The sequence below is a fragment of the Dermacentor andersoni genome, chromosome 9 (assembly GCF_023375885.2).
Source record: "Dermacentor andersoni chromosome 9, qqDerAnde1_hic_scaffold, whole genome shotgun sequence".
Lineage (NCBI taxonomy): Eukaryota > Metazoa > Arthropoda > Arachnida > Ixodida > Ixodidae > Dermacentor > Dermacentor andersoni.
Genome location: NC_092822.1, coordinates 23,866,262 through 23,885,954, shown reverse-complemented (window position 1 = coordinate 23,885,954; position 19,693 = coordinate 23,866,262). Strand labels below are relative to the sequence as shown.

The 19,693-nt window shown below is 50.5% G+C and overlaps 3 protein-coding genes across 3 annotated transcripts in view; all 3 read left to right on the top strand.

Moving 5' to 3' along the window:
- Positions 1–19,693, top strand: part of LOC126527492 (uncharacterized) — a 58,756-nt gene that overhangs the window by 27,198 nt on the left and 11,865 nt on the right. Inside the window, exons 10-11 of the mRNA XM_055068650.2 lie at positions 557–714; positions 18,467–18,679. Of these exons, the coding sequence (XP_054924625.1) occupies positions 557–714; positions 18,467–18,679 (371 nt within the window). The remainder of the gene's footprint in view (positions 1–556; positions 715–18,466; positions 18,680–19,693) is intronic.
- LOC126527298 (NEDD8-conjugating enzyme Ubc12-like) lies at positions 8,397–9,220 on the top strand. Its single transcript, XM_050175083.3, has one exon. It carries the CDS (start codon positions 8,581–8,583, stop codon positions 9,151–9,153), a length of 573 nt encoding a protein of 190 aa, XP_050031040.1. The 5' UTR covers positions 8,397–8,580; the 3' UTR covers positions 9,154–9,220.
- LOC126527299 (nedd8-conjugating enzyme UbcE2M-like) lies at positions 12,502–13,310 on the top strand. Its single transcript, XM_050175084.2, has one exon. The coding sequence runs from the start codon at positions 12,705–12,707 to the stop codon at positions 13,254–13,256; it is 552 nt and encodes a 183-aa protein (XP_050031041.1). The 5' UTR covers positions 12,502–12,704; the 3' UTR covers positions 13,257–13,310.

The following is a 19,693-nucleotide window of genomic DNA, read 5'->3' as shown; positions in this document are numbered from 1 at the left end:
ATCTTTGTTGTTAAAAACAGACCCACTGGCTTTTTTTATGTTCTTGAACCTCGGAACTGCTTTATGGATAAGCGGCAGAGAGTGGCGTCAAATCATTTTAGCGAGCACTCAAAAGGCCGGGAACAGTTTTGTCCAGGCCGTCCAGGAGAAGTTTTCCTAGCGGATTCGTCGGCGTAGTATTTGAGGGAAATATTTCGCAATCCGCGGGTCCGAAGTTTGAATCCCATGCGAGTTGTTGCTACTTTTCCATGTCTTTGCAAAATTCTGGCAAATCGTTCTGGGATTCCGGCTATACGCACAACAGCGGACATCGAAACGACTATAGGGGCGTGCGAGTCCACAACATCTATCGCTGTAAGAAACGGTAAACTGTCTCTGCACTTTCCTTGGGTTCATTTTTTGCCTGCTTCGAGCGATTGTTATCAAAGCGCCCACAGCTTGGTTCAGTTAATCACCGACCGGGGTCCACCAATTTCGAAGTGTTTCTCAGTGCCACGACGGGTGTGGAGTAAAACGACCCGGCATGTATGCGCGAAAGCCGTGTGTTTCCCTGCAGCGCTGTTAATGTGCACGGTCGGCTCGACCCTGACGGACGAGGCCGTGTACCCGGTCAAGGAGCAACTGTGCGACCACTACGTCTTCACCCACGTGACCGTGCTGGGGTCCGAGCTGGGCACAAACTACGGCATCAGCGCGTACATGACGTTTCGCAAGGTACGCCGCCGCGCACCGAGTAAAACTGTATAGACCTCCGGCTCCCCACAGCGATCCATTGTGGTTGAACGGGGCCGACTACGGGGCATGCCAGAGATTACGAACAGGGCAGATGCGCGTCTGTTATCCTTGCCTATTTTCTGTCCCGTTATACCTGCTTTTCGCCGTGTTATAGCAGTGGCAAATTTCGTCACTCACCACAAAACCACAATTGTTTGCGTTTAATGTGCCCATACGGGCACCTTAGTTGTTCACAGTACAGTAAGTTCACCGCTGAAACATGTTGCGTTTATTCTTGAATATGTCACGAAGTGGCTCTGCGAAGATTAGCCGAAGATTGCCACCTAAGCTCTTGTAAGGGTGTTGCCAGATGAAGCCGTGATGAGGCATTTCGGTCTATTGTCAAGATGTGCTGTCCTAGAATGTGGTTTGTCCAAACGTCTGGATCTGCTCGGCTAAATCGTTAGTTGTACTTCCATGTCGCCATGTTGAACAAAAACTCCAGCGAACAGCGAAGGTGACGGGAAACTATATATGCGGCCAGGAAAGGTACGCATATCTTCTCTCTGTATATGAACTTCTTGTCCCGCCGTTTGCTGTCACTGTTTGTAGTGCAAAACGTATACTTGGAACAAAGCGAAGACCGGCAGAAGTACAGTGCCAACTCGCAACCAATTTTTCTCTTATGACAACACGCGCATGTATTGACTGTTCGCACGCGTAGATGCAGAGAGAGCAAATAAAGTTAATACACGCCAACCCAACACACAATCGCCCAGCCATATCTATTGAAACCGAAACTCACTCCTGTCTAGATAACTCAATTGCACCTGACGTCACGGATCAAGCTCGTCACCGTGACGGTTCTGCAATATGGCGCCTATGACGTCAGTGCATCGTACTCACTGCCGGGGGTAACCTGCTCCCATGGAGGAAGGAAACCTTAGTAGAGGCTTGTGCCCTACGGGCTCTGTTGCAGAGTGTTGGAGCCGCACGAACTGCCAACGTACGCAACTTGTCACCGTGCTGGTTCACCAACATGGCGCCTAGGAAGATGTCAGTGGAAGCCCTGTATAGTCAAATCGAAAGAACAAGGGTGCCTATGTCACTCCGCTCCTTGATAAAGTATGCTTCCATAGGCTCTCGTGCTATCGTATAAGGGCTTTGCCGTAGAATGCGAATGCCCTGAAACTCGGTACAGAACTAAACGAAAAAAGAAAGCAAGTGCTCGCCAGTTCTATTCCTTCCCGTGTGCCAATTAATTCTGTCCATCGAAGATTTAGTTCATCCTCAGAATCACTGAAAGCGTACAGCTGCAGAACGGATTAAGAAACTTTCATTCTTCAGCCAGCTTTGTCAAGCTTACAGAATGTTGACGCCTGCCAGAACGCTCTAAGGTCATACGTGAGAACATCAACAATTTCACATGTAGTGTGTTTGGAGCACTTATCCAGCCCCTTGAAAAACATGCCTGATGCTGTCTACTGAACGACATACTGACACCGAGGTCAAACACCCAGCCATTCACTTTCGAACTCATTTTACTGAAACTGTATGTATAATAATCAAACCAAAGGTCTAATCAGAATTGCTTTAAAGTGTATATGAGAGGTGTGTTAAACGTCACTATTCTTATCACTGCTTCTGATTTTAGCGTGCACAGCTGGTGCTGTCCAAATCCACGCCCCAGCGACGGTTGCGTCTAAATAACAGAAATGGATCTCGAAGGCCATTCTCTTGCTCGCTGAAGTCACCCCGGAGCCCAAAATATGTCACGGGGGTCATGTTTTAGACACCGCCTATTGTGCACACAGCGGGCCTGAAGGGGCTCAACTTAATCGAGAGGACATGCCCTCGATTTCTCTTCGCGCCATGTTGAATGAGAACCAAATCGTCCAGCTCTCAACTATCTCGAAGATCCTGTTCTGTTCCTGTCACCGAGGACGTTCGACAACAGGATGTGTGGGTAAATGTAAGGCGCGGGAAGAGTCACTTGAGAAGCATAGTGTTTGCTTCAGCCGATGGGCGGCGCTGTGCTAAACTCAGTGGAGCTGGTTGGCTTTCGTAGCCCATAGGCTAAAGCCACAAAAGGGGTAGTGCAGGGTGACATGGGTTGTCCCTCTTCTGAAGTCGGAGGAGCGCAGAGCAAAATTAATTTTGAAGAAAGAATCAGGAACATGGATCAAAATAAATGGGCGACCACGAGTAGCTGTACTTGAGAAGCGTAGACACAAAATTGGAGGAAGAGGTCAGGGATGTTGGCAGCCAAGTACAGGGTAATTGAAAGTACAAATAGACAACCACGAGTCATCAAAAAGAAAGTTAGAGAAACATAGACAGCGAATTGGAGGCAAAGAACGGAAACAAAAAAGGACCATGGAGATTTACGAAAATGAGAAGAAGTTAGAAGGGAAAATAAGTAGGTTAACACAAAGGGCAGTGCCTTGCTCTTTGAGGCTGGAGTTGGTTGCCTAAGGACAAAATCGTACCAGAGCCAATATTTGCAACAAGATGACGGATGAGTGTGCTGCAGCCAAAATCTGGAGACCACTCAGCACATCCTAATGGAATGCGAAGAGATTCATCCAGAGTGACCCGTAGGTAACGTACACCTTGCAGAAGCGTTTGGATTTAAAGTGGACGGAAGCATCAACCGATCAGAAGCGAGATGTTTAGAGTACTGGTGAGTAAAAAAGCAGGGGAGAGATTGATACTACCGGATTCATAACTAGCATAGCTGTCCAAGGTAGATAGAGATAAAGGAAGAAAAACGGAAAGATTAAAGAAATGTATAAACAAATTAACAAAACAAGAAGTATTAACAAAAACAGATATTTGTCCAATGAAGCACAATAAGAACAACAGGTTTACTGACTGTCGTATCCATGGGTGTGGTTTATAAAATTCCCCTTAGCTGTGGCCAGTTCTACGTAAGGCAAACAGGACGGTGTATCAATCAGAGGTTAATGGAACATAAAAGGTCGTTAACCGGTGGATCGCCTTCTAATCTTTCCCTACATTGCCAAGATTGTAACTGTACGCCAGAGTTAGATGAATGCGCGATATTGTACATGCATAAGAATGAAGATACGCGTCTTATGGTAGAGGCATGGCATATATATTATGGCGGACGTGCGTGCGTGAGTCAGCCTTCGATTACTTTGCACAAGGAAGAGATGAAGTGCCTTCACAGTTATCTCTCACGTAGACCGGCACATGTACCCGACTGACACGTGGTGATACCATTCCTGAGCTTGCGCAGATGAGTTTTGTCTTCTTTCTTTTTTCGCCTCAGTGCTTTCTTCAGTTGAAAGTCGGCGTTCGTGTTGTCCACTTCTCTACTCTTGTGTCCTGTCTGCACGCCTCACCTCCTTTTGCAAAACAAATTAAGGGTTGATCCCTCTTTCATAGTAAGTGGTAGTACACGAAAGTGAAACGTGTCTTCACAGAAGCTGCTGAATGTTTTCGTGAACTCACGGCCCGCTGTGGCGACAGGCGCACAATTTGCGGGCCGGCGACCGTGTTGCAGGTTTGCTCGCCGTACGGCGTCCCGTTGGCGAGCGGCGTCCAGCTGCCGAGTCGATCGCTTCGGCGACGGTACGAGCATGTTGGTCCGACTCTAGTGTTTTGGGCAGCCAGTTGAGTTGCGACGCGCTCAGCTTCGGGAATGCGAGTGGCAGAGTTCGCAGCTTCCGCGGCGAACGCGCGAAGGCGTTCTGCTTCACGGATGCGTTCTGCTTCACGAAGGCGTTCTGCTTCATAGTGGCGTTCTGCTTCACACTGGCATTCTGTTTCACGATGGAGTGTCTCTCGCCGGACCAAAGCGAGATTCGCCCTTCGATGCTGTTGCCTTTCTGTGCCGCATAGCGCAGCAGTTATATTATGCGAAGCATATTAACGTAGGTTTCGGGCCTTCGCGCGACGCCCGGCGGTGGCCACCATTGACCTTCAAGTGACCTTCAAGTAGGTCACGTGACATGACGTCACGTGATGACGTCACACCGGCTGCAGATGGGGCCTCATATCGCGCCGTCGGTCGCCTCCCGGCGGTGGCCACCATTGACCTTCAAGTGACCTTCAAGTAGGTCACGTGACATGACGTCACGTGATGACGTCACACCGGCTGCAGATGGGGCCTCATATCGCGCCGTCGGTCGCCTCCCGGCGGTGGCCACCATTGACCCTGAAGTGAGATCACATGATGTGACGTCACGTGATGACGTCACACCGGCTGCAGATGGGGCCTCATATCGCGCCGTCGGACGTCGCCCGGCGGAGGCCTCCACGCTTCGGTTCGCGCCGTCGCGCGCGACGCGGTGGCGGCGCCACCATCGCTGCATCACGTGATATGTGACGTCACGCCAGGGATGAAGCGGCGCGCGCCCGCCGTCGCGTCAGTCTCTGTGCCCGCAACCGCGCCAGCGTCTTTGGGCCGGGCGTGTATGCGGTCAAGATGCCTCCAAACGCTAAGGATACGCTAAGGTTAAGCCCAGTGGATGCGAAGCATCCACTGGGCTTAACCTTGATAAGCCTCCAATTTTTTAGTTAGTGTCATCGCAAGCGAAGCAGTAGGTGGCGTGTAAGAACTGCTGATGCATGTTGAAGCTGCACTCCGTACAGGCGACGAGGCACCACAGGCTAAACTGACGCGAAAGACAAACCATGTGCGCAAAGTTCCAACACCAGACTATACCGCGTTGGAGCCTCCGTTGCGCTGTGACTACCGAAGTAGAGTCACTGGAAAAATTTTTTCCAGTGACTCTATACCGAAGTACTCATGAGCGCTCTCTGTCGGCGCTGGTTAGTGCCACGATGCAGTACATCGCTTCACCGCTCCTATCGCCATCTCACAAGCTGGTTGAAGCACTGCCGAAGGTACGGGGCGCACACAGGTCATTGCGCAGTGGTATATAATAGAGAAAAAGTGTATAACAGCTGTGTCTTACCAGTACTCACGTACGGGGCAGAAACCTGGAGGCTTACGAAAAGGGTTCTACTTAAATTGAGGACGACGCAACGAGCTATGGAAAGAAAAATGATAGGTGTAACGTTAAGGGATAAGAAAAGAGCAGATTGGGTGAGGGAACAAACGCGCGTTAATGACATCTTAGTTGAAATCAAGAAAAAGAAATGGGCATGGGCAGGACATGTAATGAGGAGGGAAGATAACCGATGGTCATTAAGGGTTACGGACTGGATTCCGAGGGAAGGGAAGCGTAGCAGGGGGCGACAGAAAGTTAGGTGGGCAGATGAGATTAGGAAGTTTGGAGGGTCAACATGGCCACAATTAGTACATGACCGGGGTAGTTGGAGAAGTATGGGAGAGGCCTTTGCCCTGCAGTGGGCGTAATCAGGCTGATGATGATGATGATGATGATATAATTCCGGGCGTAATGATTATTGGGTATACACTAGAGAGTTTTTGATCGCTCCATGATACCGTACAGCAATACGTGACATGTTAGGACCTGTGCGCATGCACGTCGTATACCGTGGCAGTTACCGCTGGTATCCGTAATAGCCGTCCTAACCATGATTACGCAGCCAACACGGCGGCAGCCATTCAGCCCAGACCGCCTGCATCGATTCGAATTCACGATTGTTACTGGCTCTCCGCCCTGTAAGCAAGAAAGAAATGGCAAAATCCGTCGTCGCTAAGTCTCATCTCAAGCTGAGGTCAAATCATTAGGTATGTCTTGTCCTAAATATTGAGATCGGGTATTTTTACGCTGCTAGGACTACAGACACGGCATCGAGCCGTAATACTGGTTTAATTTTCAGATAACAGATGGCGCCACAGCATTAGCATTGGCGATGCGTTGACGATGCGAAACGATATAAAAGCCGAATTGTTCACTGCATCATTAATTTGCTACCCCGCACTAGTATGATACGTGATGACGGTAACGAGCAAACGCCAATTAGACGCCGAGCAGACGCTGTGACGCAGGTGATCATTTGTAAGCGCATTTGCACGTCCTACTTGCTAAGGAGGCTGCAAAGTACCTGCAGGGAAAGCCTGTAGGGAAAGCGTACAGGTAAAGCGAAGCCCTGCTGTCGCGTGCATGTAAACGCAGCTTATGGTTACGGGGTCAAAACATTTCTTTTGCGTCGATCAATCAACCATGGAGCATGTAGCAGGATGGCAGGCAGACGCTGAGCAGACGACGCGGCGCGAATGAGCACATCTCGAGGGGTATTCGGCTTGCTATTGGCTAAGAATTTGTGTATGTAGCCTCCACAGTGCTGCAGCCAGCCAGTTATTTTACTCCTTGGCGCCGACGAGACATCCGTTACATCCGTTACAGGAAGTCAGTCGTGAAGCCTGGCATAAAACAGTTTTGTGTCAAAAAGCTAGAATTAAAAGCATGTATCGCGTACCTGATATAACTCAAACAGGCTAGGTGACTATTTTTTACCGCCCCGTTTCAAAGGGGAGGCCACTAAATCATCATCATCATCATCATTATCGTAGAGTGCAAGAAGAGCTTCGAGAATACGGGGGATAATCTTTCCAGGAGCGGTGCGACGTCATCGCCGTCGTCATTGTAGTTCAATGACGGCGGCGAAAACCCACAGCAGGGTATAGGTCAAGGATCGCGAAACTAAAAATCAAGCTGGAACTAAAATTATCTTGAAAGAATAGCAGGAACGCATGAGTGATGGACAGCCTCGAAGCAGTAGGAACGCACAATATGATAACAGTAAAAAATTAGGTATGAAATACAAACGGTCCTCCTCCTCCCATGGTCACCCGTCAACTGCTAATGCTGAATGAACTGCTAATGCTGCTTATCAATCTCGTACGAGCTTCGTTTAATGACGTGGCCTGCGCACCGCCCCTGATAACTACACGATCCGCTGATTTCTGTCTTCTTATGATGCGTCATTTTATTTGTCTCTACCCCGGTGGTTATGTCAGTCAAGTGGACACCAGTGAACGGACTGCAGTTCACCACGCAAAGCGCGTTACTAAACATCCCGTTTATTTCGTCATAATTTGCGCACGACGACGCATACCGTGCACCGGCATCAGAATTGCTCCACCCACGCCTTTACATCGCACTGCCTCCGTGGGATTCGCGGCATGGCGGTAGTTTTGCGCCGACATCACACTGTACGAAGGCCGGTCACTGCCCCGTATAAATGTTGCCAAGATAAAAAATCACAAAATGAAAGTTTGCGCAACAATCTTTTCTTTCTGTGACGCCGGAATCCATGATTTCGCGCCGCAAACAAGGTCGCAAACGCCGCCTTGTCTCAGTGTATCCCAAGTACTGGTTCATACCCACTACGGGGTATTGGCCAAGAAGCAAGAGGTTTCAGGTATGTAGATTATAGAATTAAAGCAAAAACTAAATTTGCGTAGCAAAGCGTACATAGGTTAAAGAAATATAATATAGAAATTAAAAGAACATACCGTGTACAATATTGAGATAAAATAATTTAACATAATGAAGCGAAATAATAGGGATAATTGATAATTTTAGAAATTCAGCAAGTTACTCTTCTTGTGTCTCTGACGAAATCGTAAACTGCAAGAAAAGCATCTCTGTGGCTGGATCCCAACGAAGTCGCCCCAAAAGAATGGTTGGCGACGTTAGGTCACGTGGACGCAATCTTCTTCTCTCTCTTTCACCACCATACCCGAGCGCATGCGCTCGAGCCGTCAGCGTTCCGAAGGCGTCGGGTCGACGCAGTCTGTCCTCGTGACCGCGGCAGAGCCAGGAACGCGCTTGCACAAGAAGACAGGACGCTGGCAACATCAGTCTCGGGCACGTGTCAGCCCGCGGTCCGATCCACGTCGAACGAGACTAGCCCCACTACTACACTGTCGCGCGTTGGAACCGGACTAGCGTCACCACGATGTTCAACCTCTTCTCCCTGAAGCAGCAGCAGCAGCAGAAGGAGGAGCAACAGCAGCAGCAGCAACAACAACAAGCAAGGCGAAGAGCTGTGGGGCGACCCTCGGCCGCTCAGATGCGCGTGACGAAGGACATCGGCGAGCTCGACCTTCCCAGGACGTGCCAGACGGTGTTCCCGAACCCGGACGACCTGACGAAATTCAAGGTGATCATCTGCCCCGACGAAGGCTTCTACCAGAACGGTCGGTTCGTGTTCAGCTTCCTCATCGGGCCCAACTACCCGCACGAGCCGCCCAGGGTGAAGTGCGAGACCCGGGTGTTCCACCCGAACATCGACCTCGAGGGCAACGTGTGCCTCAACATCCTGCGCGAGGACTGGAAGCCCGTGCTGACGGTGGGCGCGATCGTGTTGGGCCTGCAGTTCATCTTCCTGGAGCCCAACACCGAGGACCCGCTGAACAAGGAGGCCGCCGAGGTGCTGCTGCAGAGCCGGCAGCTGTTCCGCCAGTACGTCCAGAACGCCATGTGCGGAGGGCGCGTCGGCAACGCACGCTTCGAACATTGTCTCAAGTAGCTTCGGTCCCTCTAGTGGACGCCAATAAAGTGCGAAACTGCGGCCGCTGTTGGCCGCTGCTAATACACGTGGCGTTGGCGTGCTTCACCTTCCTCTACATCGACGACTCGTGGCCTCGCGTGGCTATTAGTTCCGCCCCAGCAATGACGCTGGCCACTGTACTTTACAAATAACGTTACCAGGCCTCGCTGTGCCAATCTCCCGCTACTTATAGCGTACGTAATCAGCTCAAACAGACTAGGTAATGTTTGTCACCACCTTGCTTTGAAGGAGATGCCGAAAGATCATCATCGCCAGCTGCGCAATAAGCACGCTTTTTATGCTATAGTCGACATGCGTACAATAGCACGTGTGTGTTGCTATACCATGAACACGACGCCGGCAATCCGCGTGAAGCGAGGTCCTCGTCGAATAATGTTATTTGGGCTTGACTTGTGATTCAGTACGGCTTGCGACTGCCCCGGAATCGGCAAGAAATGGAAACCAGTTAGCGTATGGAATTACAGCGGCAGAAAAACATACCAGTCTCTGAGAATAGGTGCGTCGACAGTGCACTGATTTCCCTTGTCTGCTAAATAACTAGTAGTTCTATATAGCCACACACGTATATGGGATAAGATTGGGAAAGGTCCCATCGTTAACCTGAGAATGCGCTGAAATCCATGTCGAAAATCTAGCAGAAGCTTGTTGCTGTTGCTTGACGTGAGCAGGGAACCCATTTGTCCTGGTATAAGGGTGGTCAGGTGCTTGGAAATAAACTTGAGGTTTGGCACCAAGTCCAGTTCTTTCTTCGTGTCTTCGTCTTCACGGCGCTTCGTTTAGTCCACTGCTGCGTTGAGTATGGTAACGGTAAAGCGTGTCCCCGTCGTATACCCTCTTAACAACGGCTCCCTCGAACAATGAAAACCGATCTCGAAGGCCGGGCTTTTCCCATTCTGCGGGAGTCGTGATCGACCACCGACGTCATGGCCACCATGCTTTTACCACAAGCAATTTCACGCGCACAAATAAGTAAGCCAACAGAACGACGTGGACGTTGCATTGTCAACCTTGAAAGTCATATTATGTTGGGAAGCAGACGCCTCCGCGGACAATGCGCGTTTGGTATGTATGAGTACTACAACTTCGGATAGTAGGTGAAACAGTTATTGGAGCAGCGGCGCAATTAACACATATGAAGTACAGACATGATGAAGGCCACTACCAGCTGTTTTATTTGGCATTCAAAATTTTATTTCACCGATACCTCAACGATTTTCGCAGAACATCAAGTCGACGGCAAGCGCCGCAATTTTATAACCCTGCCACGAAGAAAGACGGAGATGGATGCATCTGTATATCGTACCGCTAGGGAAGCGCCTTGTTGGAACTTGTGACACGAAACCACATAAAATTACTTATCTGGTTCTTTTTTTTCCTTTTTTTCTTTCTTTTTTTCTTTCTTTCTTTCTTTATTAAACATGTATGTATTAATGTATATCCATGTGGTGTCTTTGTTTCCATCTGTTGCCTCGATTACAGCTTCAGACGTGATCATCTCCAGTTGACGTGTTGGATTTGTAAAAGAAGAAAATCACGCGCTGCCAGAACACCGACCACGCATTGTCACGTGTAGCTATCTCGCCCCATTTTCACTAGATGTCACTACCAGTCTTACTGGTAGTGCACTGACTCGTTCACTGTAGATTGCAGCACCTACGACATCTCCCCAATGGAGTAAGCGAGTTCTCGCCGTAGTGAGCTGCTTTACGCTCCCCTCACTTCTGCTGTGAACGTGGAAAGTGTCTCGGTTACAAGAACGAGCGTCAGCAGCACTTTTACTGAATAGTGGCACCTCCTGAGTCGGTGTTACCAGCGGTGTTCTGAACTACAGCTGGACCCCTGCTCCTGCGTATCGCACCAGTGTCGGTGTTGATACAATAGGATTGAAGTTCATTGGCTTAAGCTTCGTGTACCTTTGCGTTTGAGGTCTGGAACCAAGCGCAGTCTTCGTTGAAAAGCTCCAGCAGGTCGCAAACTTGGTGACGTTTGTCGAAGTCCTTCCTTTGACGCTTCTGTTCGAATTTCTGATGGATCTCTTGGTCAGGCAGTAGAGGTGTCAGGGTTGTGGAATTCGGAGATAGCGTGGTTCTTAGCCGGCGACCCGTGAGTAGCTCCGCAGTGATATACAATTTGTTCAAGGGGCTCGACCTATCAGCTAGGAGTGTAAGGTAAGGGTCTTATCTGTTTGCCATAGAGGACTTGATGGTCATTGCTGCACCTTTGCAAGTTCATTACTCTGAAGATAGTAAGAGCTAGATATAACGTGCTTGAAGCCGTACTCTTCAGCGAATAGGTAAAGCTCGGGCGATGAAAATGTAGGCACATTGTCGGAAGTCACTCCTTCGAGAATTCCCTGGCGTGAGAAGAATGACATCCAATGGTAGACTACATATACGCACGGGGGTTTCTCCAGCCGAACCATGCAGTTCAAGTACCTAGTAGTAATCTGTAGCTATCAGCTACTATTGGTTGTATAAAGTAAGTTCATTATAATGCGTTTGTCAGGGTCTTGAAAATTGCAGCCGATTAGCGTATAAGAGGCATAATCCTATTAACTGCTGATTTCGCGAATTGCTGACTGCTTCGCAAAGGACATGACGTCAGCTCCTACAGTGGGCCACCAGACACAATCTCTGGCTTTGATATGCCGAACTGTCCTTCGTCTAGGAGTCGTACGACTTGAGCAAGAGGCAAGGGCGACAACTCGAACAGCTTAGAGGAGTAATTCGTCCTCCACAGTGAGCTGGCGTCGATGTTAGTGAAAAAGCTTTAGGGCCTTCGTGTTCGCACGCACCGGCGCGCAAGGCATCTCGGAGGCCACGCTGCATTTGGTGGGGGCACCGCTAGATGGCGCACTGTGCCTAGAGGGAAAGCGCGACCGGCAGCAGTACACTCCTTGTACGTGATGCGTTTCGGCAGTGTCAGTACGGTTCGCCGCTACATTTCTTCACAGCTAATCGCAATAACGTCGACTTTCACTCTGAGATTACTTCTGCGAGACTTTTTTTTGTGTTTTGTGTGTCAGGACAGATATCGTGCACCGATATCAGTATCAGCCCGCATTGCTTTTGATTGCACTTCCGCAGCGGGACAATCCCGGCGGAAGTTTTTGCGTCGACATCACACTATGTACGAAAGCCAGTGACTGTCCTGCGTCAGTGCGATCGCAATAAAATTACAAAATGGCGAGCGTTTTTGTATCACTCTAGAACTCGACGTGGCACCGCAAATGCTACCTCAATCTCTGTGTAGACGCAAGATTTGCTTTTTTCTTCTCTCTTGATTGCTTTTATTTTTCGCCATCACCCGATCGTGTTCTCTGCGCAAGCTCTCGTGACCGTCGCACCTCGGGCATATATAACGCCGGACGGCGCTTGCCTGCGAAGAGAGCAAGCTGGGAAACGCCACTCTCGGCCAAGCGTCAGTCCACGTTTCCGTCCACTTCGAGCGAGGAGGCTCGCCTCACCTCACCACAACTGCTGCACGTCGGAACCGAACAAGCCGTCGCTATGTTCAACCTCAAGTCCCTGAAACGGCAGCGGGAGGAGCAGCTGCCGCAGCAACAAGATAAAACGGCGCGAACGGTTACCGGGCGTCCCTCGGCCGCCGCTATTCGCGTCGCCAAGGACATCGGCGAGCTCGACCTTCCCGGGACCTGTCAGACAGTGTTCCCAGACCCGGACGACCTGACGAACTTCAAGGTGGTCATCTGCCCCGACGAGGGCTTCTACCGGAACGGTCGGTTCGTGTTCAGCTTCCACGTCGGGCCCAACTACCCGCACGAGCCGCCCGCGGTGAAGTGCGAGACCCCGGTGTTCCACCCGAACATCGACCTCGAGGGCAACGTGTGCCTCAACATCCTGCGCGAGGACTGGAATCCCGTGCTGACGCTGGGCGCGGTCGTGCTGGGCCTGCAGTTCATCCTGCTGGAGCCCAACACCGAGGACCCGCTGAACAAGAAGGCCGCCGAGCTGCTGCTTCACGACCGGAAGCTGTTCCTGCAGAACGTCGCTAGCGCCATGCACGCCGGCAGCGTGAACCACGAGCATCGTCTCGGGTAGCTGCTCCGACCCCTCTAGCGGATGTCAATAAAGTGCAACTTCGGCTTGCGCCCGTTGCTGACCCGCGTGCTGTGTACGACGTGCTTCTTTCTGTGGAGGGACAATTCGCGTCCTCACACGCCGAGTATCACGCCAGCAGACGCGTGGGAGAGAGCGGAAGGTTCGGCCTGTATATTACGTGAGCGCATGTTTTCACGAACTCTTCGTTCTGCAGGGGATTTGTATACTTTGGCCACCGCTAGGCGGGGGCTTCAGAGGAAGCGTTAGCTCGGGCCGAACTCATCCGACGCCGCGTATGCAAATGCGTGGAGAGATGGTGATTCCTGGTGGAAGAGGAAGTGAAGTTGGGATTAAGTGCTGCGCAGTAACTGTCTCTCCGGGGAGGACACCTCAACCACGCTGCACAGGGGGAATTTGAGTGAAAAGAGGGGTGAGTGAGGGAGGGGGAGAGAAAGAGCAGCGGCTGCCCAACCGCCGTAAGCGTGGGGAGGGAGGCTCAGAGGCGATCAGCCAGGGCGACGTCCTCGGCGAATGCCAGATTCGCGCGGAAGTGGGGCTTCTGCCTCGAGATGCAGCCCGTAGGGTGCAGTAGATCGTCCACCGTTGCGCGGGGAAGGTTTTGTGCACGGTAGACTTGTGAAAACGCAGAAACGCTTTCCTGAGATAACTGCTGGACCGATTTTAATGAAATTTGTTGCATTCGAGAGAGAAAGTTTAACTCTCGAGTCTGTTTGAAGCGGGATTTCGATTTAGGGCCGGAATTTTGTCAGAATAATCTTCAAAAATCCGAAAGCTAGAAAAAATGCAAGCATGAAATTTATAAATTAATAGTTCTGCATCAAGAACATATATCGCGATTCTGTGAGCGGCATCCATTAGATCATTCAAAGCGGATAAATTCGGTATGTCAGTTCATATCTTACGCGAATTCGTTACGTTGTGTACAAGGGTTCTGCAAAAGCTGTATTTCCATATTACTAAATTTTTTTAGATTCAAATTTAACACATCAATTTTGTCCGGCTTAGATGTACTATGATATGCAATTCACAGAATTGTGATATCATCTTTAATTGCTGAGTTAAAAGTTATAAACTTGATCGTCTTGTTTTCTGGAAATGTGCGAATTTTCGCTAATTTTTAGTAAAGAATTGACGACCTAAATAAAAAATTCGAAGCCATCAGTCACTAGATTTTAAGTTTTTCTTTTAAATGCAACAAACCTCGTCAAGTTTCGTGCTGTGGTTCCCGAGAAAAAACAACTATTCTTTTACATGTATTTAGGAGTACCCGAGCTAAAGCTTCCTCTTAAGATGACTGGAAAAGAAAGTGAAGTGGCTTGTAAGACGTGCAAGAGCGATATCGCCCCAAGGTTGCAGTAAAAATGTCCGTCACCGATTCGTGGTTCTTGCCTTTCCCTCGCGCCTCATCATAGTTACACAAACACAGGTTTCAAGAGAGGAATCCTCCAAGTTGAAGTACGCTAACTTCAGTGAGAGCTGCAATACATCTTGTGTGTGTGTATATATATATATATATATATATATATATATATATATCGTTATCGTGTATAGAGGGGTGTGGTCTATAGCATTCTGCTGCTGAGCGGAAGGTCGGGGGGTTTGAGTCTCGGCAGACGGACTCAAACCTTACGCAGGCAGAATGTGAAAAACCTCCCGTTAACCGTATACTTTGAGCGCACGTTGGGGAACTTCTGGTGGTCGAAATCCAAAATGCACAAGTATACGTTTCGCTGCATACTCCGCGTTGCAATCGAAGGGGTGGCAGATATCAATTCTGAGACCGCATAACATGCATGAGCCCCAGTAGAGAGCGCATCAATCTGTGACAAGACACGGCATGTCTGTACCTTGATCCATGACGACGTTTTTCCCGTACCTCCTATGACCCACTTGCACTGTAGCTTTATGAAGTTGACAGAAGTGCCAGAACACTCATCCTGTATACCGACGGCCAGAAGCAAGTTGGTGTAGGGATGCGATAATCATTGGCGTAACACTTCGGATCGCTTATCGTGAGGCAAAAGGGGTCCGATATATTAAAATTTTGAAGTGCGCATGCTCTGCGTATGACTGGAGACGTTTGCTATCGAGGTCAGGGGCGCGGACATTTGTGATCGTGAACTATAGGCAATGATCGGTGCGTAACATTCGCGACAGCATGATAACGAAGGAGTGATTACAATGGAATGAGTGCAATGAAGTGACGTGGACGGCATGGTGATGACGGCGTGTTTGTGTTAAAGCTCACGTACGCGCTTGCGCACTCCCACCTCTCCCCCGCCCCTCCCACCCTGGGCTGCCTCGATGCCTGTTTGCAATATATGACCGGTACCGGCCACTCGGTAATACAAAAGCAGCAGCGGAAAAATTGGGAAGATGCAAAAGAAGCTTCGCTTTAAAATGGTTCGAAACCAGACTTGTGTGTTTCACAGGGTTCAACATGGTTGTTGTCGTTATATATAGAAACATATACTATCTTCACAGCTGATCAGCGATGCGAAATTTGGTTCAGGGTCGACGACGGAACTGTATCGCGCTCCTCAGATCCGGAAATTGAGGAACTTGCGAATATATATAGGCATATATTACACCGCAGCCGCTGCTAGAACGTTGCGACCCCTCTGCATTTGACTGTGGTTCCGTTACAGCATTGTACAGAAATAAGGAGATTAAGGCATGAATACTGTGTAATATGATCCATTGTATTTTACATTCCTTCTTTTTATCATCATGTCAAGCGACTGGCCGGTCCCCCGGGATAACGCCATTGTGGCGGCGCGCGAGCCAATGACCACGGACCAGCATAATGGCAAATTAAACGGGTCGTTACAATATGCGGCTCCAGAATTTGTATTTTAATGCGATAGCAAATACACGGATACTCAGGGCGAATTTTTTTTGCCCTTACGATCGGCGTTGGTGTGTTGTTACGTGTAAATTCGAAGTGCCATATAAGATCCTATCGCCCAATTTATGCTGTGGATAATAGGGAAAGCGTGTGAAGGTGAATCGAGAAGGATGACGGCTTGACGCGCACTCTCCTCGCGCGCCTCCGACGTTGGAGGTCACGTGATCAAGCGCGCAGTAACTTGATCAATCACACGTTGGAGAAGGGAGCGGCAGGAGGGGGGGGGGGGGGAGGCAAATCTCTAGGCGAATGTTTATACCAATTTATACGGCATATAAAACTACGAACCATGCTCCGTGTAGTTTTCTAGTACACTGCTCGTTTCAGAAAGATCGAGCAAGTCGATCTGCGTTTTAAACTACGAGAAGCAGACCAGTTTAGCATATATCGCCTTTCCGCTACCTTTTACTAAGAGAAGTGTGACGTAGCTTGAGCGCACTCAACTGGCGACTATACAGTGGTGATACAATAGCACGCTATAAAGTGCCATCTCGCGCTTGTGGATACGTCCCAGTCATGCTTGGTGTAGCCGGTGCGGTCGTTCAATAGCTGCGGCGGTGTGCTACTAAGCACCAGGTCGCGGGTTCGGCTCCCTCACAGCCCTGACAGCGGCACTCTTATATTGGGCTAGGAATACGAAAACGCTGCGCGTGCACCGCTCTTCAGGTATACGTAAGTATACATTGTAAAACGAGCCTAGTGGTCAGAATTGTCTCGATGTACCGGTCTCGATGTCCCCGTCTCGATGTCTCGATGACCCCGTCGCCCAGTGCTCCTGCGCGGCGGGCGAGGAGGACGCCGATGCACGCTATAGTCGAGTATTTTCACTATGCGCAACTTTCATAGCCACTGTATTGCGATCGGACGTTAGACAGGTACTATCGGTAAATCGATCAAAGATTCAATTTATGAAAGAGTTAGTCATTCACTAAGTGAGTTGTTCAGTAAATCAGTCAATAAATTTATGATTGAGTCAGTCAGTCAGTAAGTCAGTTGTTCAGTCAACCCCTCGAGGCAACCAGTCAATCAGTTACTAAATCAACTGGGTAAATAATCAGTCAATAAATCAATAAGGTAGCCCGTCAATGAATCATTCGGTTCATCAACAAGGTCAGACAATCAGTCAGTCAGTCAGTCAGTCAGTCGGTCGGTCGGTCGGTCGGTCGGTCGGTCGGTCGGTCGGTCGGTCGGTCGGTCGGTCGGTCGGTCGGTCGGTCGGTCGGTCGGTCGGTCGGTCGGTCGGTCGGTCGGTCGGTCGGTCGGTCGGTCGGTCGGTCGGTCGGTCGGTCGGTCGGTCGGTCGGTCGGTCGGTCGGTCGGTCGGTCGGTCGGTCGGTCGGTCGGTCGGTCGGTCGGTCGGTCGGTCGGTCGGTCGGTCGGTCGGTCGGTCGGTCGGTCGGTCGGTCGGTCGGTCGGTCGGTCGGTCGGTCGGTCGGTCGGTCGGTCGGTCGGTCGGTCGGTCGGTCGGTCGGTCGGTCGGTCGGTCGGTCGGTCGGTCGGTCGGTCGGTCGGTCGGTCGGTCGGTCGGTCGGTCGGTCGGTCGGTCGGTCGGTCGGTCGGTCGGTCGGTCGGTCGGTCGGTCGGTCGGTCGGTCGGTCGGTCGGTCGGTCGGTCGGTCGGTCGGTCGGTCGGTCGGTCGGTCGGTCGGTCGGTCGGTCGGTCGGTCGGTCGGTCGGTCGGTCGGTCGGTCGGTCGGTCGGTCGGTCGGTCGGTCGGTCGGTCGGTCGGTCGGTCGGTCGGTCGGTCGGTCGGTCGGTCGGTCGGTCGGTCGGTCGGTCGGTCGGTCGGTCGGTCGGTCGGTCGGTCGGTCGGTCGGTCGGTCGGTCGGTCGGTCGGTCGGTCGGTCGGTCGGTCGGTCGGTCGGTCGGTCGGTCGGTCGGTCGGTCGGTCGGTCGGTCGGTCGGTCGGTCGGTCGGTCGGTCGGTCGGTCGGTCGGTCGGTCGGTCGGTCGGTCGGTCGGTCGGTCGGTCGGTCGGTCGGTCGGTCGGTCGGTCGGTCGGTCGGTCGGTCGGTCGGTCGGTCGGTGAATCAGTCACTCAGTTAAGAAATCAATTGATCAAGAATAATTAAGTCAATGGATTAACCAATTAATGAACCACTCCCGGAACCACAACTCAGTCTGAATTAGGCAATAAGTCAGTCAGCGTCAATCAATCAGTCGATCGGCAAACATTAACCAATCAGTGAATCGGTCGGTCAATCAACAAATCAGTCCGAATAAGTTTGGCGACCAGTCACGGTCAATCAGTCATTCGCTCAGACAATCACACTGTTCGGTGCAGATGGCGCAGGAGAACGAGCACCGCGGCCGCGTTCGCTTCGGCGTCAGCCTGTCGCCGGCGTACGTGGAGTCTCAGTCCGAGTACCGGCCCGCCCTCGGGGGCATGATGCAGCGGCTCGCCGACGAGTACGCCGTGGACTCCTTCGGCGTGCTCGGGGTCACGGTGTCGCACATGGGGCTCAGGCCAGGTCTGCCCGCCAGCAACTGGATCGCGGTGAGGGGACGTACTATGTTCTTTGCATACTCTATGCTCTTGCTACTGTGCCTTTGTGTTATGCAATCCTTTGTATTCCTGTGTTAATGGCGATTTGTTGTGACTACTGCCTCATCGCGGTTGCCATAGGACCTAGTCAAGCTGCTTAAACCGTCTTTTTTTCTTCTCTGCCATCCATTTCCGCACTGTACTTAGGAATAAATAATATTGATCAATAACACCTCCGCCAAGCTTAAGGGGACACTACGGAGCAAGACTAAACTAGTACAGACTGATAAATGTTGTTTCAGGACTGTATATTTTCGTTACTTTCGCTATACCCGGTCGAACAATACAAAAGAAAGGGGTCAAAATGTTTATTTGAATTTCGCGCGGATACTCCAGCGCCGCAACGTCAGTGTGACGTCACTGGTGTCAATGTGCTTTCTCGTGCTTCGGCCGCCGTGATGCAGTAAATGTTCTCGAAACTTCGGTGTGTTCGGTCTTTGGCTTCCTTAAAATACAATGTTAGACAACTTATTACGGACGGACATTAATTAGGCCTAAACTAACGGGTGTCAAAATTAATGTCGTCATGGCAAGCTGGTGCAAAAACTACAAGGTGGCATGGTCACCCGTCCTTCGTTTCTCAGTCTTTCTTGGCGTACAGCAAGCCTCTTATTGTCATGGTAAGAAAGGCTTTCTTGGGGTTGCAGAAGGGTAATTTACTAATGCAGCTCAACGTATATTTCTCTTTAGCATCCCGTTAACCTCGGGATAAATTCACATTCGGCGCGCCGCAAACAAGCTAACCGTATCAACAAACAAACAAGAAAACCAATTAAGCACACATACAAACAAAACAACCAGACGAACGAACAAACAAGCGTGTACTGTCTGCTTACGGATTTGTATCGCAACAAAAAAAAAAAAATGCAGCAGATATCGACAATATGGTAAGGACTGCGCGCTTTGAAGTATCTAAGGCGAGTGAAATATGATGTCAATGTACGACTGACGTCACACCGTGACGTC

Coding starts and splice junctions, on each gene's coding strand:
- LOC126527298 (XM_050175083.3), top strand. CDS start 8,581: ATGTTCAACCTCTTCTCCCTGAAGCAGCAGCAGCAGCAGAAGGAGGAG.
- LOC126527299 (XM_050175084.2), top strand. CDS start 12,705: ATGTTCAACCTCAAGTCCCTGAAACGGCAGCGGGAGGAGCAGCTGCCG.